General features: G+C 41.1%; 1 protein-coding gene across 1 annotated transcript in view; it reads left to right on the top strand.

The window, feature by feature from the left end:
• The first annotated feature begins 1,441 nt into the window (after positions 1 to 1,441).
• Positions 1,442 to 20,863, top strand: part of map3k5 (mitogen-activated protein kinase kinase kinase 5) — a 75,635-nt gene continuing 56,213 nt past the window's right edge. The window contains exon 1 of the mRNA XM_078274447.1: positions 1,442 to 2,391. Coding sequence (XP_078130573.1) covers positions 1,968 to 2,391 — 424 coding nt within the window. The 5' untranslated portion in view covers positions 1,442 to 1,967. The remainder of the gene's footprint in view (positions 2,392 to 20,863) is intronic.

Raw genomic sequence — 20,863 nt, 5'->3', positions numbered from 1 at the left:
AAATTCTTTGATAGCAGGCCAGGGTATAACTTGTAGGTTTTATATCTAATTAATATGTACAGATGTTTATAAAATGAGAAAAATACACTAACGTCTTGTTGATGGAAATATAAAGCAACATAATAATTTATGTGGAATGTATGTGGTTATTATTTCTGAAATCGTACAAGGCCCAATGAGACACTTCTACGTGCCTTCACCCAGATGTAGTACTGATCTCTTAAACACCTAACTTAATGCAGACTCTTTCCCAGTTATGAAAAGTTCATGTTCAAAGATCATCACTCTGAGTGATTTAACGCTGGCCTTAAAGTTAGGACAAACAACTGTCTGTTTGTATAACTGTATAAAATAGATTAAGCTCATGAATCTAAGAAGTAGTTTAGTAGATTTTTAAGTCAAGTCAAGTCAACTTTATTGTCAATTCTGCAATATGTACCAGACATACAGAGCAATTGAAAATGTCTCTCCGACCCAATAAGGTCATGTACAACAAGTAGGATATAAAAGATAAGAAATATATACAAATAAAGATAAAAAAGTAAAGTAATATATAAATAAAATAAAAAATAAATAAAAAAGATAATTAATATGTACTAATAAGATAAAGAAAGATAAGTAATATATACAATTAAAAAAGATAAGTAATGTGTACAATACAGTAATACATTCTAAATAATTCAAATGCAAGGCAAAACCAAACAGTACAATTGAAATGTGCAATATAAAAGGAGGAGTTCCTGAGGGTCTTCTTTTATAAAGAAACATGTTTAAACGTGATGGTTATGAATAGAAAATAAAAAGAATTGTATTCCCCCATGTTTTAATGAGCTAGAGTATGGTCATGCACTGGTCTGTAATATCAAATATTTACCACAAGAGGTCCTCCTTATGACAGGAAAGAAAGGTGACAAACTATTTAAATACACTTTATATGTGAATTTATTAAACTTAATGTAACTCTAATATTTGTCAAAGAGAATAACAAATCCAACGTTTGCCGCCTAGAAGCTGGATAGCTTTGGCAGACTGCATAGCAGCTGAAATTGTTGCCTGAAACTTCTCACAGCTGAATGATGATCACTGCCCAAATCTACTTTGTAATCTGTTTGGATCAACCAAGATTAATGGACGAAACAATGCAATTAATTTGCAACGTTATGAAATGCTTCCAGCTCACAGACCTGAAAATATGGGCTTAATAATGTTCAATAAAGGGCCGTTTCCCTTTCAATTTCTGTGTTTATTGTATCAGATGACAAATTGGTGACCTAAGAATTTCTCATTTTGATTAATTAGTTAATTCGTATGCTCGTATTGTTTTCGGTGAACTGCTCCTTTCCTGAAGCACGCAACTCCACATTTGGTCATCGTGTCCCCGCCCAGATCCACCAGGCTCTCGCTGCTGTCTCTCCGCCCAGTGCGTGAGTCTGGAAGATAACAGTGGAAACTGGGCAGGGTCTGCCTGCACATGAAAGCAGCGTCGGTGCGTGCACAGTGCAGTTTCTCTTTTACGAGATGACACGCCGCTGTGAGCCTTTAACTTTGACTTGGTGTGGCATTTCTCTGCCTTCTGTAGTCGTCGCTGCCCGGACCCCGGCGGTGTTGTTCAACTTTGGGAAGTGTGTCGATTTGTTGTGAGCGCTGAGAAGGAATGCGCGGTTTCTTGGTGGCTTTTCCTCTCGAGTTTCCCCCCTCTCGGAACAGTGACTTCGACCAACCTGCTGTTAGCTGGTGTTTTATCTGAGCGAGCCATCGACAGTAAACATGCAGCATGATGTGTAGTTACACCTCTGTCGCTGTCAGACTGTTGTTTGCCTGTGTTGATACGGAGGAAGGTTTCACGTCGTGCCTGTGCAGAGGCTCCATGGGTAACCGCCGTGCGTAACGCTGGCTCTCCATGGAGGACTGCTGGAGAAGCCGCTCATCACAACTCACACTTTAAGACAGCGAGTGACCCTTAAAACATGATGAGTCAAGACCAAGACGGGATATCCTTACCGGTGCCTTGCTTCGGCGTCTGCCCCAGCAGAGAGAGCCTCGACGACAGTAGCAGCACCGGCGGTGGAGGTGGCGGCGTCTTCGGTATCCCCGCAGCCGGAACTTTCTGGCAGGACTCGGTGGTCGTCGGTGGGGGGCACAGCCCGACCCCAGGGAGCAATCCGATGGACGGCGGGGGCTTGCTCTCCACCGGGAAGTCGTGCAAAAGCAGGCCGGTGACGGTGGCCTATGTGGTGAACGGAGAGGCGAGCCAGCAGAATAACGCGGAGAGCATGGCCCTGCAGTGTCTGAAGGACGCCTGCGATACGGTGGGCAGCAAGCTGGAGACTGTGAACTTTGGTAAACTGGATTTTGGGGAGACCACGGTGCTGGACAGCTTCTACAATGCAGGTGAGTCCAAAGCCAAATCTTCAAAAACTGCTAACTAACTCATTCTCAGTGTGTTAAACGTTGACCCTAAATGTTGCCTGTTGGGATTTTAGAATAAATCTTCTAAAAGCATTTAACAGGAATTTACTTAACCTTTGCTCTTCCTAGTAATGATTGAACTACTGTATAAGATCACTAGTGCCAAGTGTGAGTCAGTCCCCCCTAATGTGCCATAACTTCATGATGGCATGTCACATTAATGCTTACCTCTCTGCCAAACTAGTATCAGTGGTCAAAGGTCACGCCTTTGCTGGATCACCTCCTTTTTTTGTAAACTGTTTGCCTGCAGGACAGGTTGCTCTGAGCTCTTTAAACACAACACACAGCTGTGCTTTTCAGGGCTTGAGGCTGCAGCCTTCATGTCACAGTTACTTCTACACTGCAGGCTACCGAACAAAGCTGGAACTCATTGGGCAAAAGAGCATCACTGGGGTTGTTTAATTTGCTCCACAAATGTGGGGGTTATTGTTAATATTTTCCCCCCCATGCATAGTTTCCCTCTTCCATTGTGCGCCTCCAGTGGCGGGGTGTCATGGTTTGAGCCATGAGGCTGGAATTTCCACTGGAATCTTCGAGCAGAGAAATGAACTTGAACCATCTGACTGAAAGCACTTTCCCCCTTCTTAATCATATTGTATGTGTGATCTACTACTGGAAATGTTCAGCACTGAAAAAAAACTCATTGGAAAGAAAGCAGACCTTTTAGGGATTGTGGTCAAATAAAAAGCAGCTGGGCTGTCCAGCGTGTTGAGGAGCCAGGAGGAGCAGCCAGTGTTTGCATTTCACTCACATATTTGAGATCTGTATTTGTTCAGAAGATATTGTAGAAATAAAACCGAAAAGCCCAGATTCTTTAAGGCCCAGACACACAGAGCCAACGGCCAAACGTCGGCAGAAAAGGCAGTTGGACTGTCCTGATGCACTGTCTCCCCAAATTGGTCAAAAAAGAGCCTTGGAACACACCAAAGCGACAAGACTTAATACGTCTCCATAACAGCAGCCGGCGCAGCCTCCAACTAAGCTTGACTACGTAGATGTGACGTGAGCAACCTGTCTGAAAGTTGTAAGTCTTCTGGTAGCTGTGCCAAGAGAAATCTCAATTATTCCGAATCTTGCAGAGACGGAGAGCGTAGGTATATGTAAGGAGATAACCTAGGCACAGGCTAATTATTGCTAACTAAAATGCTAGTTAACATTAGTAATTACACTTAAACAGCTAATGTAAGTCGAAACTGCCTGCGAGCTTCTCCTGTACTCTACGGTAATTCCTCTACTATGCGACAGTAAGTCGCGTGGTTATGACACAATCGTTAGCCTATTTTTACAAAAACGTCTGCTACGGAGCCATAACGTGAGATACAAGGTAATGGAGCCTTTTATACATTGTCGTGTTTCTTTAGAAATAAACAATGGACAAATAAAGTCTTTAAACGCTTCAGATGTAAAGTTATTCGCTGTCAAAGTGGCGCCAAAATAAATGGCAGTCAATGGAATGCTAACGTTGGGTGAGTGCTAGGTAGCATCAAAATGGCGCCATAGGAGGTACACTTTGTGGAAGCTGGCTTACCCCCTTGGGAAATTCAAAGCCAGACTGTTACGGCGGCTTGTTCAGAATACGATCTCATATTGTACTAAAATACTTAACCGAAACGTGTTTCTGAAAACATTATAAGCGAGAAATGGGCCATGCAGTTGCTGAATCTCTTCATTTCAGATCGACAAAGGTCAGTTTAAAAGATTTTCGTCAGATTTTGAGAGACTCTAGTCACGCTCATTCCGCTCCTCGTTTCCGGATTAGCACTCTACCAATCAGATGGGTCATTTGAGTCCGACTGCCGGCAGTGCCCGCCTTCCGATTATACATTTCAAATCGGCCAAAATTAAAGACGACGGCCCCTCGGACGGACGACGGCACGGAACACACCGAACAGACTCGAGTCACTGACCTCGCCAGACTGTCCGACAGCCGATTATCGGCTCAGTGTGTTTCTTCGCCTTTAGATCCACGAAGCCTTTTAAAGAAGAATATCTTTGCTAAATACCAGAATATGAGTGTCAAAGATACAACTGGGTTTCATCAAACTTTGATGGGCTCATTGTGTATACTGTACCTCTAGGTAGCAACTTAAGTAGCCTAAATACCAAAAAACTGTATTGGAATAGTGATTTTAAAAACCCGAAAAAAAAGATTTATTAGTGAAACCAGACAGTTGTATAGTTTCTGTTCAACACAAGACCGGCTTGTTGCTTGTCATAACATCATGGTATAAGTTGTACAAACACATCGAGTTCTCCTTTTTTTTAGGTTGTCTTCCTATGAGCTACTGTGGAATTTTCTCATTAATTCACATGGGAGGGCAGAGGCATTTTCCCAGAAACACTCTGTTCTATCTCTCCAAACGCACATGGCTTCATCCTCTTCCTGCATGAGTGTGTACCAGAGATGCAGGCCAGACAACAAAAAACCTTTAAACAATGAGCTCAGAGCCAGCCTGAAAGTATGTGGGTCCCTGTTAATTTGGAAAGATGATTTTCCAGATTCAAGTACAAGCTGTTCCTAACTGTCCTGAAATGTCCTCCTCACGTGATACTGTGGACAAAGAGGACATTTGGCTAAGAGATGGCAGAGGCTGATTGTCAAGCCTCCAGGGCCACTATACACCTGTCGTGTTCGGAAAAAATGTAAACTTTTGACAACAATGACTAACCATAGCTTATCATTCAGGGTTTTGTTCCTTACAGCCTAACAAGGGTTTTTCCTGGCTCAGATTAGGGCTTTGGGGGGTGACTACACACGACCGTAAGTATGATTGGTCCACGTACAGTAAAGGCAATGAGTCTGTTACCTTATTTGACAGAAATCTATGCATTTACCTGTTATTTCTGACAATTTGATAAACTGTGTATTATGCTTGAGTAAATAAAACCCCAATTAACAAAACTGGTTAAGAAAATAGTATTAATATTTAGATAAATCGCCAGGAAAATCCGTTAAAGCATGATTAGCGCTCATATTCAAGTTTATGTTCTGCTTGTTTAACGGTTGTTTGGTAAATTGCTCTTAAACACATCAAGAGAGGATTTGAATTGCTATGTTTATTCTCACTTCGTATCATTTTGGTACTGGTGATTTTTCTTTGGGGCTGACTAAGACCTCTTTGAGGGGCCCCAAAAAATCCTTTATGGATGAAAAACCCTGTTAACTAATAATCACAGATTCTGCTCCCGGAGTCAGACATCAGATCTGAAGTCATAATGATCAGGTGTAGTGTGAACGTGTTGCTCAGTCGGTCTTACTCACAGCGTGATCACTTGTTTACAGTGATGTTGTGTAAGGAATAAAGTGGATGAAAGCATGCTCTGGTTTCAATCAGCAAAGAAAAGGAAAGTGTACATTTGGTTAACAGTAGGGCTGCAGTTAATGATTATTTTCATTATCAATGGATGTATTTTTTTTCTCTTGGTCTATATGTTGTCACAAGAAACTATCAAATGTCCATCACAATTTCCCAGCGCCCAGCATGAGGTCTTCCGTCAGCACTACTTGACATTGTTAAGGCCTCTATAAACTGCTGTAACAGTGACCTTGCAGGTTAATTTCACCACACGCTAGGTATGTATAATGCAATCTTAGTTGCTAATCTCTAAATTGGGCAACAAAAAAGCTGTCCGTATATCTGTCAACTTTTATCTGCCCGAAATTGCAGTTGAAAGGCACACTTTTCCTCAGCAGTATGGCTGAATTCAATCTTTTGTTTTCCTAATGACTATATTAAGGTGCATTTTCTGTCCATGTTATCCCTGCCTTCTGTAGCACTTAATGCGTATTGTGTAGTTGCAGCGACAGGGTCTAATGGTGATAATCTATGAAGCAATCACTCTCAAACCACCTACTCATAACTCATTATTGCTGCAGTGAGTTATTGCTTCCAGTGGTCTCAAAGATCACAGGTCCCAGGTCACACAAAAAAATAAGCCAGACTAAGGTCAGACTTCTTTTTCTGAAGTAGTGTGAACACTCAAATTGTGCCCAGATCTGTTTTTTTTTTTTTTTTTAAATCAGATTTAGACCACTTCCATATGTGGTCCTGAATCAGACCCAGGTCTGATTTCTTTTCAATGCGGCCGCAGTTTGAACAACCAAGGCAGATTTGAAGCGACTTTTACGTCAATTTACATCGACATTTGTCACAATTATGCCCCGGCGGGAGTCTTGAGGAGATGCGCTGACAGAGATAATCAAAAGTTGCCCTCGACATCCGAAAGTTTTTAATAAACTACATCTCTGTGAAGCTATTCGCAATGCAGTCCCACCACTCTTGGCTTCGGCTCTGCATCCACACAGACCTCTGTAGTGAATTTGCAGCCATTTCCTCCTTAACCTCCCTAACTTTAGTGCAACAGCATGCTGCGTCTGATGTCATTGTTATTGTTCTTTTGCGCAAGTGGGTCAGTTCGAAACCGCAAACGGTTCACACTGGAATCTGATATAGGCCACATTTTAAAAGGTATTGTGAACAGCCAAACAAAAAAATCGGATCTGAGCAAAAAATCCGAATTAAGCATTAAGACTTGTGGTGTGAACGTAGCCAAGTTCCAAGGTCTTGTGAATTACTGGAGGTACAGCCAAGCCAATCAGCAGGCTTTGTAGGTGGTCGTAATAGTGGTGATGTAATATAATGGCGTTCAAACTAATAGGTTAACAAATGTAGATGTAGTCACAGCTAGCTGAGGCTTTTGGAAATTGACTTGCATGTTACATATATTATAACAGCTCTGAAATCAGAACCACACTGTGTATTGAAGGCATTTGTTCAGATGTTTTCTCTGCTGTTGTTTTCCTCATAGGACAATTAATTGTTTTCACTATCTGGTAGACAATAGATCTAGATCCTCCCTTGATCACACAATCTACATTGATAGAGGATCAATTAAAATAATCTGAGGTTTTGATTGATGGCTGTGTGACTTGCAGTGCAACAATGACGTATGTTAAGTGGGCTTGCTCAATGTGTTTCAAATGCCACGCTACTTTGATGTGTTGCGTTTTTTTGACGACATGATGACAAAATGACATTTTATATGCTGATGCATGTTGACATACTGATGCTGATAGAAAGACATCCAGCCAGAGCAATAACAAATCGCTTCTTTCTCCTGAAATATGACAAAAAAAAGATGAGATGGTTGCTAATGCTCTGAGAGTCTTCATGCAACGTATTTAAATTATTTCAAACCAGCACATGTAATTTGTGTGGCAGGGAATCTCTACAGTGTCTGGATATCCAGTTACAATGTTAAAATAAAGCAGTTAATATTCATCAGGGATCAGTTGTACTGAATTGTGCTTTTCCATCTGTATTAGCGGTTTGGGTGTTCGGGATGGCTGGACGATTAATTGGTCCTTTGCTAAGCCACGCCCGAAAACCGCCACAGGCCAATCGTGGCTTAGCGACCATAACTAGGCGCGGGAGGTCTGTCAAGCTTTCGAGCGAGGGAAACATGCTGAAGCGTTGTGCGTAGGGATTGTGCAAATCTGATACCCGGTATCCTAAAAGTTTGGACGGGGTGGTGGAATGTTTTACCTTCCCAAAACCTAAAACCCAAGGGGAGAAATGCCGGCCGTGGATCAAGCAGTGTGGGAGGCCCCATTCACAACTAGCTAAATGTCGACAGGATTAACAAAAAAACCTACGTTTGCTCCAAGGCAAGAACACAACACAGCACAGCATTGCTTGGAAATAATAACTGTTCTTTGTTCATAATGTATATATTTGAACGTAAAATAAGATGATTAAAAGGCAAGACGGAGGCTCACTGACATACTTTTAAAATATGTTTCAGCATTTTGTTAATCGCTAAAAATATAAGCGGGAGAATTTTATCATTGCAAAGTGGTCAGGCTAATGTCTTGTGTTTATTCCATTTGTTTTATGGATAAGCTGTTTGATTTATAATTATTAGATTATTTTCAAATTCCACTTACCCTGCTGTGCATGAACATAGCTATTCCTCAATTTGTGCGTTTCCCATTTGAATGGTCAGCGTATGAGGCGGCTCACATTATGACATGACCTATAGGCTTTAGCTTCAATTTTGATGAAATTATTCTCTAATCAGTTCTCATATTATGTTGTGGATATATCCCTCGATTGCATACTGCAGTCTCTTTTGTCTTGCTCTCTCAGATATTTCACCCGTTCTCCAAAAGTTACTAATTATCTCCTTGGGAATGTCTGACACCGGTGCATACATACTGTAATAGACGTGCCAGGCACGAAAGCTTGTCAGGCATAGCAACAGTAACTGAGGAGGGCGGGGCTTAGCGAAGGGTCAATTTAAGCTGTAGGCTTGTACCAGTGTTGATGTTTTGTGCATTGTTGGACACATGCAGCCACTTTCCTGAAACCGCTTGCGGGACTGACACAAGTCCACAGCGGCCCGCGGCGTGTATGTCCGAGCCTGTCTCCACCGCTGCCACCTGTAGGTTGTCAGATGTGTGTCTGCCTGGTGTACTCTCAGACGGACGATTTACCTCGCTGGTCCTCATCAATATAGTTTCATGTGTCACGTAGCTCTCCACAAGCAGAAAAAAAGAGGACTTAAAACGCAACTTGCTGGTTCAAAGTTAGGACTAACAAGTTAAGAAATGGATTGTATAGCCTCTTTACATTTTTATCATGCAAAAGACGTTTTTTTTTCTTTGTACAAAAAAACAAAACAAAAAAACGCAGTGTCCGTCGTCGAATCACAAAAAAATTTAATTTATCGTTATCGAAGTATAATGTGCAATTAATCGTGATTTTTGATTTTGGGTCATATCGTGCAGCCCTAGTGTTCGGTAATATCTGTGGCATTCAGACCTTTATCTCAGCAGTTGATCATTACGCTGCATTGCTGTGTAATTTACAGAGAGCACAATGGGTTTTTCAACAAGTCCTGAGCACTTTGAAAGCAGCCCCAGGCTGAGTGTTTGCTTACCTACTTGTTTTTGTGCTCGACTCCACCGCTCACTGCTCTGCCAGCAGCTTTTACTTTGTTGTAATATTGAGAAGGCTGAGAGAAGTCCATTGTTGAGCTCTGAGGTGAAGTGGTCAATCCCAGTAAGTGTTCTGAAAAGCAACAACAACATCTCTAAATGCAAAGTCAACATATTTTCTCACAGGTACGGTATAACTGTATTGCCTGCAGTGGCCCCTTAACGGTTCAATTCATCATTATAGATGTAGATTTTGACAGGTTTGAAGCAAAATTCATCTGCATGTCTTCACAAAATAGGCAGTGCTACTTACAGGGCTAGTTGGTGAACTACTGTAACAGGCAAGCTAATGGCAAACAAGCTAGCAAGCTGGGAATATGCTAACACTAGTCTGTCGAAATAGCTTTCAGTCATTTATTTCCAAATGAACGTTAATTTCATTCGATTAGGGTTATTGAAGAGGGGGTGGGGGGAGACTCTCAGTGGACGCTAGCTTGCTAACTGTCGCTTGTTAGCTTAGTCGCTAATGGGAAAATAAGTTCACAAAGTTCTGTGAACAAAACATATTTATACCATCTACTCCTGTCTTATAACTAACTGCAAACCATTTCTTTCTTCTGGAGCGGTTTGTAATCGGACAGTGAAAGGTGGAAGGTTAAATAAAAGTGGATAGAGCAAAACGGCAAAATAAGCTACAACAGCTTCCTCCATTTTGGACTGTCTAGTTTTGTTTCCTTAAAGGGCAACACTATCAAGACAACATGTCATTGGTTAATTGACAGCAATTCAAGTGTCAAAGTTCACTAAAGGTAAACTTGAACTTTAGATTTGTTGTTCTTTGATGTTTTCTAATGTATCTTTTGACAATGTCGCTTTAGTTTAAAATATTCTAACAAGTGTAAAATCTAAATTCTAATCTAGGACACGGATGTAATCCTTGCAGAGCAGGTGAGGGCCTACTATGTTCAGTGTCAACACTGCCGGGAAGCAGCTGACAGCTTCTTATTGAGAGTGTCTCGTGATTCACCAGCATAAGACTGTACACTCAGCTTCCCAACTGGGAGGCCGCGCTGCTCTGAAATCCCATCATTTTGCCCTCTGCTAAATTGTTTATCCTCCCTCCTGTTTACTCTGTATGCTTGGCTGCTGGTCAGAAGCTAGAGAGCACAAGGTCAGAGGGATTTAGCCCACAGGCCACTCGCATGGCGTCTGGGGAAATGTGACTTCACCTCTGAGTAAGAGGTAGACTGTAGGCACAATGTTGGTGAGGAAAAGTTGTTTTCATGCTGATATTTCTCAACAGGAAGCGTAGTGTGCTGTAGAGTCAACATTTGAAAGCTAACAGTTCTTCCTCATTCATTATTGTTGTGAAATCCACATTACAATTGAAGCACGTTGGTGATAAAACACTGTCTCACTCTAGCTCACTGTCATATCACATCAGATTTTTTTGCTTTGACATCTTTGCTTGCTCTGCAGACTAATACCAGTAATCCCCAACACCCCTACTGTATATGCAGTATTTCAACATTAAAAACAGTCTGTTAAGAGGGTGTTCTTCATACACGCTGAACATGTAAGTGCAGTATGCTGTCCGATAAACGCCAGGGTAAAAGGCGTCTTAAGCACTCCTCAGAAAAATGACAGGAGGTGGAGAGGCGGTGTATTAAAGCTTCCCTCTCAGGTCTTATCAAGGGTTCATTTAAGGTGAAAGGCAGCAGGAGCAGGTAGCCAGCGTATTTAGAACACAGTGGAGGGTGAGAGAGTGGCTTGTATATCAGTATCATGATAATGTACCAAAGATCAGTGGGATTACTTGTTGTGTGGTCACTCAGCTGGGAAAAGTATATCTGGAGCAGTAACGTACAAGATAAAAACCTCTTAGGCACAATTCTTTTGATTTTAAAGGAGAACAGTGTAAATAATAGAGCTGAAAAACTACTAGATTGTAGTTTTTTCCTCCTACATACATATAAACCACATTGCTGAATGCAACAAGTTCTCAGTTGAATTATTTACATGCACTCTACAGTATCTAATAAGATTGTAACCAGGTTCCAATTAACAGAGGTGGTGTTATCAATAAGTACAGTACTTTACACTACTCTTCTCACGTACGCAGCTTTAGGCTGGTTTGGTTCAGTGTTTGGATTCTGCACTTGTACCGCAAAGGTCACAAAGTGAAGCTGGTGTAAAACTGTTTGATGAAAGTAAAACATGGGTGGTTGTGGGAAGGAGAAAATGTGTTTAGAACTTACTATAAAAACTACAAGTTAAAGGGTGTTTGTTTAGGGGTTCTGTTAAGTTTATGAACCAGCAGAGAACTTTTTTCGTCTCATACTTACTCTACTGTAGGCTGCCAACACTCTCTGGACATTAACCCAACTTTTGAAGAAATTGGGTAAACTCTGGTCATTTTATGGAGTTATGGCAAATTTTTTTTTTTCCTTTTTTTTTGATAACTTAATGCTGACAGAAAATACCATGTATACATATGCAAATTTAGTTTGTAAGTAATTAAACTTAAATTGATTAATGGTACGTACATGGTTTATGTACTTAACATTGCCTAGCGTGCAAATAATATACAAATACCTTAAAATGGCATTTATGCACAAGCAGATACAGATGTACACAAGACCGAATCCATACACATATGCACATGCATTGTATGCACACATACTTACACATGCAAAAATGTATACATCTAAGTGTTTTCTAACTATATCCCACCCCCTCATTTCCCTGCCTGAGTGATCCACAGCTAGTATTGCATAGCATGCTAATTGGCACTAAACACAAAATGCAGCTGCGGTTGATGGGAATGCCATTAGTTTTGCAGGTATTATTTTGTCAAAAAGAATTAGACAATGATGACACTAGAGGAAAAGTTAAAAGAACACAACAGTCATAAGGTTTCATCATCTGGGAACATGAATACATATCGGTACAAAATTTGGTATCAATCCATATAGTAGATCTTGAGATATTTCACTGGATAAGTCAAAACTTTGACGTGCTGGTATTTCAGTCTGCACCAAAGTGAAGGACGGACCGACAGACAGACCTGTCAACATTGTCATCCCTAGAACCGTGCTAGCGGCACGGCTAAAACTCTTGAGAGTAAAGGTCAAATAAGCACAGCAGTTGCTTAATCCTATCATGTGAAGTAATTGAGTTATGGTCGAAATATTGTTAACTCGGAATCAATGCAAATTCCTGTTTCAGCAAATACTGTAAATCTAGGAGGCAAGTCGGGGCAACAGCAGCACGAGTTTCTCCCAGCGTGTTTGTCAGATGTGGATGAATTCACATTCTGTTCTCAGCTTTTTCCCCCATGGGGCCATGGCACTGCAGTTTGTAAGATCTCACAGTGTGTAAAAAGGCAACAAAGTGGAGCAGAGGTATTAAAAAAAAGGAGAACGGTACAACTGGAAGGTTGTTCTCATTTCCTGCATCATGGTTTTTTCAGGGTCGTTTCTTTAAAGCCCATTTGTGCCTAAAAATAAAGGGAGCATTAATCTCTCTGCTGGGCAGGGCATCTAAACTACAGAATAACTATTGTCTAGCATTTCCCATATTATCCTCTGGGGGAAGAGATGTATTTGGAGACAGAAATGCTCAGTTGAAAGACTTGTATGGTGCTTTTCTTCCATTCCCATAGTTGGGAGAATTCTTCCACTGTCTGTTTATACTTTGTGTGGCATGTTGGCTTCACATGTAGCTGAACCTGACTTGGAATTCATTATAAAGATGTTTGACCACTTCTAGAGACTTCACTTGTCAGTCAGTGACACACATAGTCAATATAGTTTTGCTCCAGTCCTGAATGCATTTTTTGCTACACTTTTCTCTTTTTTTCTAAGTGTTGTAAAGAAGCAAATTTAAAAAGAAAAACAGCAACTGTAAAAGTGTCATTCAGCATTAGTAATGGAGTCTCCCTTAGGGACAAACATTCTGTAGCAGTATTTTAGAAGGTCAAAACTTATATGTTTCGAGTCAACTCTAAAATTCTTATATTTGTGACTTGGGTCCAAGTCAAACTTAAAGGTACCCTGGATTTTTTTTTTTTTTTTGGGGCATTTTAGGCCTTTATTTGAATAGGACAGCTTGCACATGACAGGGGAGAGGGGGGGAGTGACATGTAGCAAAGGCCGCAGGTCGGAGTCAAACCCGCGGCCGCTGCTTCGAGGAGTAAACCTCTATATATGGTCGCCCGCTCCACCAGGTGAGCTACCCAGTCGCCCGTACCCTTGGTATTTTTTTGTCAGCACTAGTGACACTATGGATCAATATTTTGATTATCAAGGCCCTATTTTGTTCAAATCACATGCTCTACTAGCACAGACATGGGGTCAGCACAGATGTGGCTGACATGACAATTTACATGGCAGTAGTCTGGACGACAATTCATTTTGTTAAAAACCGGATAATCGCTGGAACATCCGTTGCTGCCAGATCTTTCCTCTGGATGTTCCTCTCACATTGCAAAAGTCCGTTGGTTTTGGGAAACATCAACAAACTTCCTGCTATGAAGCTATTTGCTGAAAATGGCAAGTTTTAAAGAACTTGGATTGTGCAACAAGGCAGGCCTGTTTGGTTCTTTCGGTGAATGATTAAGATTTACAAAGAATATGTCCACGGCATTTACTATCGAACTGCGACAGAATACACATGGCGATACACTGGTATGTATCCAGCTAATTTAAATAGCTCATGTTACTGTATTGTGTGTACAGTTAACTTTGTTTAATATTGTATGTGCGGGCGCCCGGATAGCTCAGTTGATAGAGCGGGCGCCCATACATAGAGGTTTACTCCTCGATGCAGCGGGCCCAGGTTCGACTTCGACCTGCGGCCCTTTCCAGCTCTCCTGTCAAATAAAGGCCTAAAAATCCCCCCCCCCCCCCAAAAAAATAAATAAATATATAAATATACACACACACACACACACACACACACACACAGTGACACACGTCAAAATCCTTAGAATAGCTTTTAATTCCATAATATCAATGCATTGGGAACACTGCACATTCAATTCCAAATTAAAACTTGACCAAAATTGATCAAGTTTGTGTTATACCTTTTACAGAAAGTGAAGAAAAAGGAGTATTAGTCTCAAGGGTTTGCTTTACTTTGAATCACTGCACTAATATTTAGTTACATAACCATTTATTTCTGAGAACTGCTTCACATCTGTGTTGCATGGAGTCGACCAACTTCTGGCACCTGTGAACAGGTATTCCAGCCCAGGACGATTGAACTACATTCCACAATTCCTCTGCATTACTGGGTTTTGCCTGAGAAACAGCATTTTTGATGTCACCCCACAAGTTTTCTATGGGATTGAGGTCTGGGGATTGGGCTGGCTACTCTATAACATCAATCTTGTTCATCTGGAACCAAGACTTTGCTCGCTTACTAGTGCGTTTTGGGTCATTGTCTTGTTGAAAGACCCATTTCAAAGGCATTTCCTCTTCAGCATAAGGCAACATGACCTCTTCAAGTATTTTGATGTATTGAAACTGATCCATGATCCCTGGTATGCGATAAATAGGCCCAACACCACAGTATGAGAAACATCCCCATGATATGATTTTTGCACCACCATGGTTTACTGTCTTCACAGTGTACTGTGGCTTGAATTCAGTGCATGGGGGTCGTCGGACAAACTGTCTGCGGCACAACATTTGCTTCCTTCCTTCCTTAAATATGGGCCATAACTGACACCTGTTTCTTCACAGAATCAATCACCTCACTAACTGAACACAACACTGCTATTATTTTGAACATGCCCCTTTCAATTACAGATTCAATTACACAGAATGAGCAGCATGCATGTCATGACTGTTGGTTTTCTATGATTTTACAACACGTACTAGTAAATGATTTGCCATGTAGAAATATCACTTCTACCAAAAAATTTGATTTGAGGTTAGTGATGTTGGCCTGATATTATTTTGAACACAACTGTGTGTGTGTGTGTGTGTGTGTGTGTGTGTGTGTGTGTGTGTGTGTGTGTGTGTGTGTGTATATATATGTGTGTGTGTGTGTATGTATATATATATATAATATATATATAATATATATAATATAATTTTTTTTGTATGTGACATTTTTCTTTTGCAAGTTCCTTCGCGAAACCAATTTCCAGATTCGCTGCCGCTGCGTCCGGAGCTTAGCGCTGCCCAACACTATTGTGATTGATTTAAAGAAATGCAAACAACCCAAGCCATGTTTTTGTGTATGTGTTGTAGGGCCAGACCTTACTCCGCAGCGCTTTGGAGATAGGTCTGGCAAGCGAAACTACTGTGGCAGTAACCGGCCAAGAAACCTAGCAGTATACCAGCAAAAGTTCAGTTTCTGGAAATTTGGAAGAAAATTAGCTTTTTCTGATTACTTTTTTTAAGGGGAGGAAAAAAATGTTTCTCTTTTCCAGTGAAGCTTGGAGACAGTAATTCCAGTCTTTTTCTGTCCTCGGTGTGGACCACGCTCTTGGGAAATCCTCCATCTGCACTACTCTGCTCCACTAACACAAGCCTCATTCCCTCCTTCTCTGTTAGCAATAACTGATAAGGGGAAAAACCTCAACAGCAACACGCCGAGGGTTTCACTCACATCTGATTCAGCTGTTTCCTCGCTGGGTCTCCATGGTTCTTATGTGTAATTGATTGTAACAAGTGTTTTATCTACTTACTGTACTTGTCCTCTTCCTACATACTCAAAGACAAATGCAATAAAACTGCAGGCCATTAAAGCTGGCCCCTGAGTGACCAGTGTAAACAGTGCTGTTGCAAAGTAATTGAAGTGCTTTTAGCATCGCAGCACAATGACATTTACACAAAAACAAAAGTGTTTTTTCACAGAAATAAAGGGTTATTAAGTAAGGGCACATACATGCACATGCAAACATTTTATCCTTCCCTTACCCTACGTGTGAAAACAGATTATGCGAAATGTGCTGTGGCCCTGTGTGAGTGGTGGAGTATTAGTACACTGTAAAACATTTTTTAAAATGATCAGCAATGCCACACAAGATGTGACTGGCTGTGTGAATAAATATGCAACCTGTTGTTTTAAATACATAGAACAACATTTAGACAAATTCAAGCTTGCAAGTTAACCTTGATTTTATTTTAACAACAGAGTGACATTAAGATCCTTCTGCGATTATAATATTGAGCAGATCTCCCCCCCCTTCCAAAAAGAGCGCTGAGAAGGATCTATTAGGAGCCAATAGACACCAGGACAAGTCATGCAGCTCTTCACTCTCTTAGCTGCTCATCGCCTTTCGCCTCCATCTCCCTTTCTCTTCTCTCTTTCTCCCCCTCAGAGGCACCGCCGGGCCTGAAGAACCTGCAGCAGCAGGCCGGTAGCTGCTGGAAGCCAAATAGTGTGCAAGAATATTGAATTATTTCCCTCCTCTGCTTTGAGCAGTAGGCGAGGGAATCAATTTAGTTTTGGTCAACAGTAGCTGTTCGAGCCGTAGGAGGTGTAGCGGGATTAACAGGACAGTGCTGTGCATGTTTTCTTTTTCCAATTTGTCTTATCTCTCGTTGGTGTAGATTAGAGATGGCCCGATACCATTTTTTGCTTCCCGATACCGATTCCGATACCTGAACTTGCGTATCGGCCGATACCGAGTACCGATCCGATACCAGTATGTCATATATTTTATTATGTTTTAACAACTGTATACTACTATCCCTGTATGGATGTGATATTATTTCTCTTTCTTTTATTATCCAGTTTGACAGTCAGTTATAACGGAAAAACAACATAAATAAACTACTTTAATGTAGATTATCGGATCGGTGTATAAACTCCAGTACTTCCCGATACCGATACCAGCGTTTTAGGCAGTATCGGAGCGTGAGACTAGAGTATCTCTAGTGTAGATAGACTTGGGTTTACTTTGAAGTGATTTCAACAACAGCTGAGGTGAGCACACGTGATCAGGTGTTTAAAAGTGTGACTGGGTGATGACTCAAGTTACTCTATTGCTACTGGCTTTACACAACCTACTGTCAACACTATGTTGGCAGGTCTGCTGTAACATTGGCATGCACTCAGCTCTGCTGTTGAATTGATAAGCAATCACGACATCTAAATGCTCTCCAGAAAATATTCAGATGCTCTGCTGTTGAATCAGGGAAAATCACAGGCACTGTCTCTATGACATTTCCTGTTTTTGTGCGGTTTGTTCCCGTAAATTCAAGATTGTTGTTCCTAATGTGGCAAGAAGCCCATCATGACTCTGCTGGCAGATCTTAAAACACATTTTAGATGTACTGTGTACTAGAGTAGTGACCTTCTTTTAGTGTATTCATAACACGGTTACGGTGCCTAGAAGTGTGAAGCATTTCCTCCTTTGGTTTGTTTTTTCCTATAATCAAATGTTTGTTAGGATTATGTTCTTTGTCCTTTCAAATGCAATGACGTTTATTAGGATTGAGCATATTATGAACTAACTCAACACCACCCCCCTGCTAAATAAGTTATTTTATTAGCCAATAATCTCTGACCTCAACCACCTCCAATTGGCCAAAACTATGTTTCTGTTAAAGGTCCCATGGCATGAAAATTTCACTTTATGAGGTTTTTTTAACATTAATAGGAGTTCCCCCAGCCTGCCTATGGTCCCCCAGTGGCTAGAAACGGCGATAGATGTAAACCGAGCCCTGTGTATCCTGCTCTGCCTTTGAGAAAATGAAAGCTCAGATGGGCCGATCTGGAATCTTTCTCCTTATGAGCTCATAAGGAGGAAGGTTACCTCCCCTTTCTCTGCTTTGCCCGCCCAGAGAATTTGGCCCGCCCATGAGAGAGAGAGAGACATCATGGCTTGAAAACAAGTGAAGCATGGCAGTTGGTCAAGGCCCCCCATCCCAAGTAAAGCTCATTGTTGGACTGGCTATAGTGGCACAGGTGCATAGCATTGGCTACAGCGACAAAGTATATTAAACCTGTTTCTAGCCCTTTAAACCTATAGTTGTTTGTCCTCTGTTACTAACAGACAAGTTTGCAACTCTATCTTTAAGCACCAAAATTTATTAAGTTATTATAAATTTTAGGGGGGCTGAGATGAAATTTTAGGGGGGCGGAAGACGGAAATCACCGTAACCACTAGCATGGCTAAAAATGACTCAAACAATGAATTGACTATCAAAACGGATACTAATTGATTAATTGACTAACCATCTTAGCTCTCGTTGACAGTGACTCCCTATGTTTGTGATGAGACGAGAAGCTGCTTGCATTACAACTGCTATATAACTGCAATAATTACTTAATAATTTATCAGCTACATGTGCAAAATGTTTTATTTATTCACTGCTGCTACTTATTATTCACACTGTACTTATTAATGTTTGTATTGTATTTATGTTGATACTGTACTTTATGTTGACACTGCACTACAATAGAACTTGTACAATCCATTTGAAACTATCTTTTTAACCTAATCTTATTTGTAACCTAATCTCACTTTACTTATTTATTATTATTTCTTACTGTAGCTGTGTTACTTTATACACTTATTGACTTGCTTTTTTCTCACTTTCTTAATGTGAATGTGAGCAACTGCAACTAAATAATTTCCCTGAGGGGATCAATCAAGTATTTTGATTAAATGATTGATTGATTGATTGATTGATTGATTGATTAAGATCTGGCATGTGTTCCTACTTTCTGGGTTTATAATATTATTGTTCAGTATGTGTGCATCTAGACTGAAACACACAATCCACACTGATGACATAGGCCACCAGTCAGCTCTCAGGGGCTTTATTGTGAGTACAAAGCACTTATGAGCTCTGCACTGATTGCTCCTGGCGAGTCTCCTGTCACTTGTGTCATGCCCTTTTCTTTTCATTGTGTGCACGGCTGTGTTCCTTAATCATCACCTTAGCCCTGCCCTGTGACACCAAACATTTTCCTTGGCTCAGATGGATTCTTGTGAAGCAGGTGAGGTTTCCAAGCAAAGCAATGCAAAATTACGCATTTTTTACGCATTTTAAAAATAAACACAACTGCAACCTTCTTTTTTGGTCAGAAATACAGCTCTGTTTTACCCCACTGCCTTTAAGTGGCCTGTTTGCATTCAAATCTCGCTGAGATGTAATATTGATAGGATTGCCCGCCAGCAGAGAAATGAGACAAGCTTATCTTTTATTCATCAGCCAACCCGTGCTGTCTGGATGTTGACATCCAGCACCTTGTTTGTTTGCAAAAAGTAAGAGCACTGAAGAAGCTAAATACTCAGGATTGTTAAGGTTTGCATTAAGGTTTGGCTTTGTGGACAAATAATTGATCTGCTTAAGGTCTAGTTAACCCCAAAAGAGTCCAAGTGTCCTAATTTTTCCAAGCCAATCAGTCTTGCTTTGGACCCAGGTGATGGCCGAACATTCAATGAACATTGTGTGTGATTGTTGAGATATTAATCGAAATGCTTCATAGATATGGAAGTAACAAGTGTTGTTAAGCAATGGTCAGCGAGTGAGGATTAAGGTGTACTTTACCTCTCCGTCTTATACGTCAGAAAGTGAAACCTAATGTGCACTCAGATAGCAGACATCCTGATGTGAAGATACTGGCTGCTCAAGAGCAAAAAAAACCTCTTGATATTCTGCATCACTGCACAGAGCCGCAGAGCTTAAAATCCCATATATCCTGTCCTCTGCCTGCTTGACAGAAATGGAAATGTTTGAAAAGGCTGATTTCTAAAGCTCATGTGGAGGAAGGGGTTGATGATGAAAACCTGAGGCCAGCAACAAGTACCTGCTTCCTAGATGAATTTACATGTGCTGATGATGAATGCGGGGAGCTGCATGGCCCCTCATCACTGACAAAAGCTCTCCACCGCTGCAACCAGCCAGACTCTGATCGGCGTCTCTCTGCAGTGTTGTGTTGGAATGAATTACAGTGACTGTTTGATGTTAACGGTGCGTTCAATGAGCATTCACATGGTTGCTTAATAGTATTAGAATATCTGAGAGAGAAAGTAGTTTTCACCATGCTGCTGGTGTTGCATCCTAATGAATGTGGAGGCTGTTTGATGAGCACAGAGAGTTATCGGAGCTGTTTTAAAGCTCCATTAATATATTCTTTTGGCCACTTGTGGGCAGGAAACTCTTGCTAACTCATGAGGGAAATATCTAATTCTTGTGCTGCTAAATGCACCATTATGTTTGCCAGATAGTTGCTAACTGTGTATGTCTGTTGTCTGGTGCTGGGGAGGAACAGTGGGTTTTCAGAGTTTTTCTCGCTTAAACAGGTGCCTGATACAGCAGGAAATGATGCGGTGAGAGTGAATCAAAACTTTAAAGTTGCAGGCTGTGCTTCTCTCACGATATATTGTCCCACTGTTTTTTGTTCTGTTGAGCCTAAAATTGACAATAACGGAAATTGGTCAGAAAAGAGCAACCTATCATCTGACTTGCTCGAGTGTGAACG

The sequence above is a fragment of the Sander vitreus genome, chromosome 18 (genome assembly GCF_031162955.1).
Source record: "Sander vitreus isolate 19-12246 chromosome 18, sanVit1, whole genome shotgun sequence".
In the NCBI taxonomy this organism is placed as follows: domain Eukaryota; kingdom Metazoa; phylum Chordata; class Actinopteri; order Perciformes; family Percidae; genus Sander; species Sander vitreus.
This window is presented reverse-complemented; position numbering and strand designations above follow the sequence as displayed.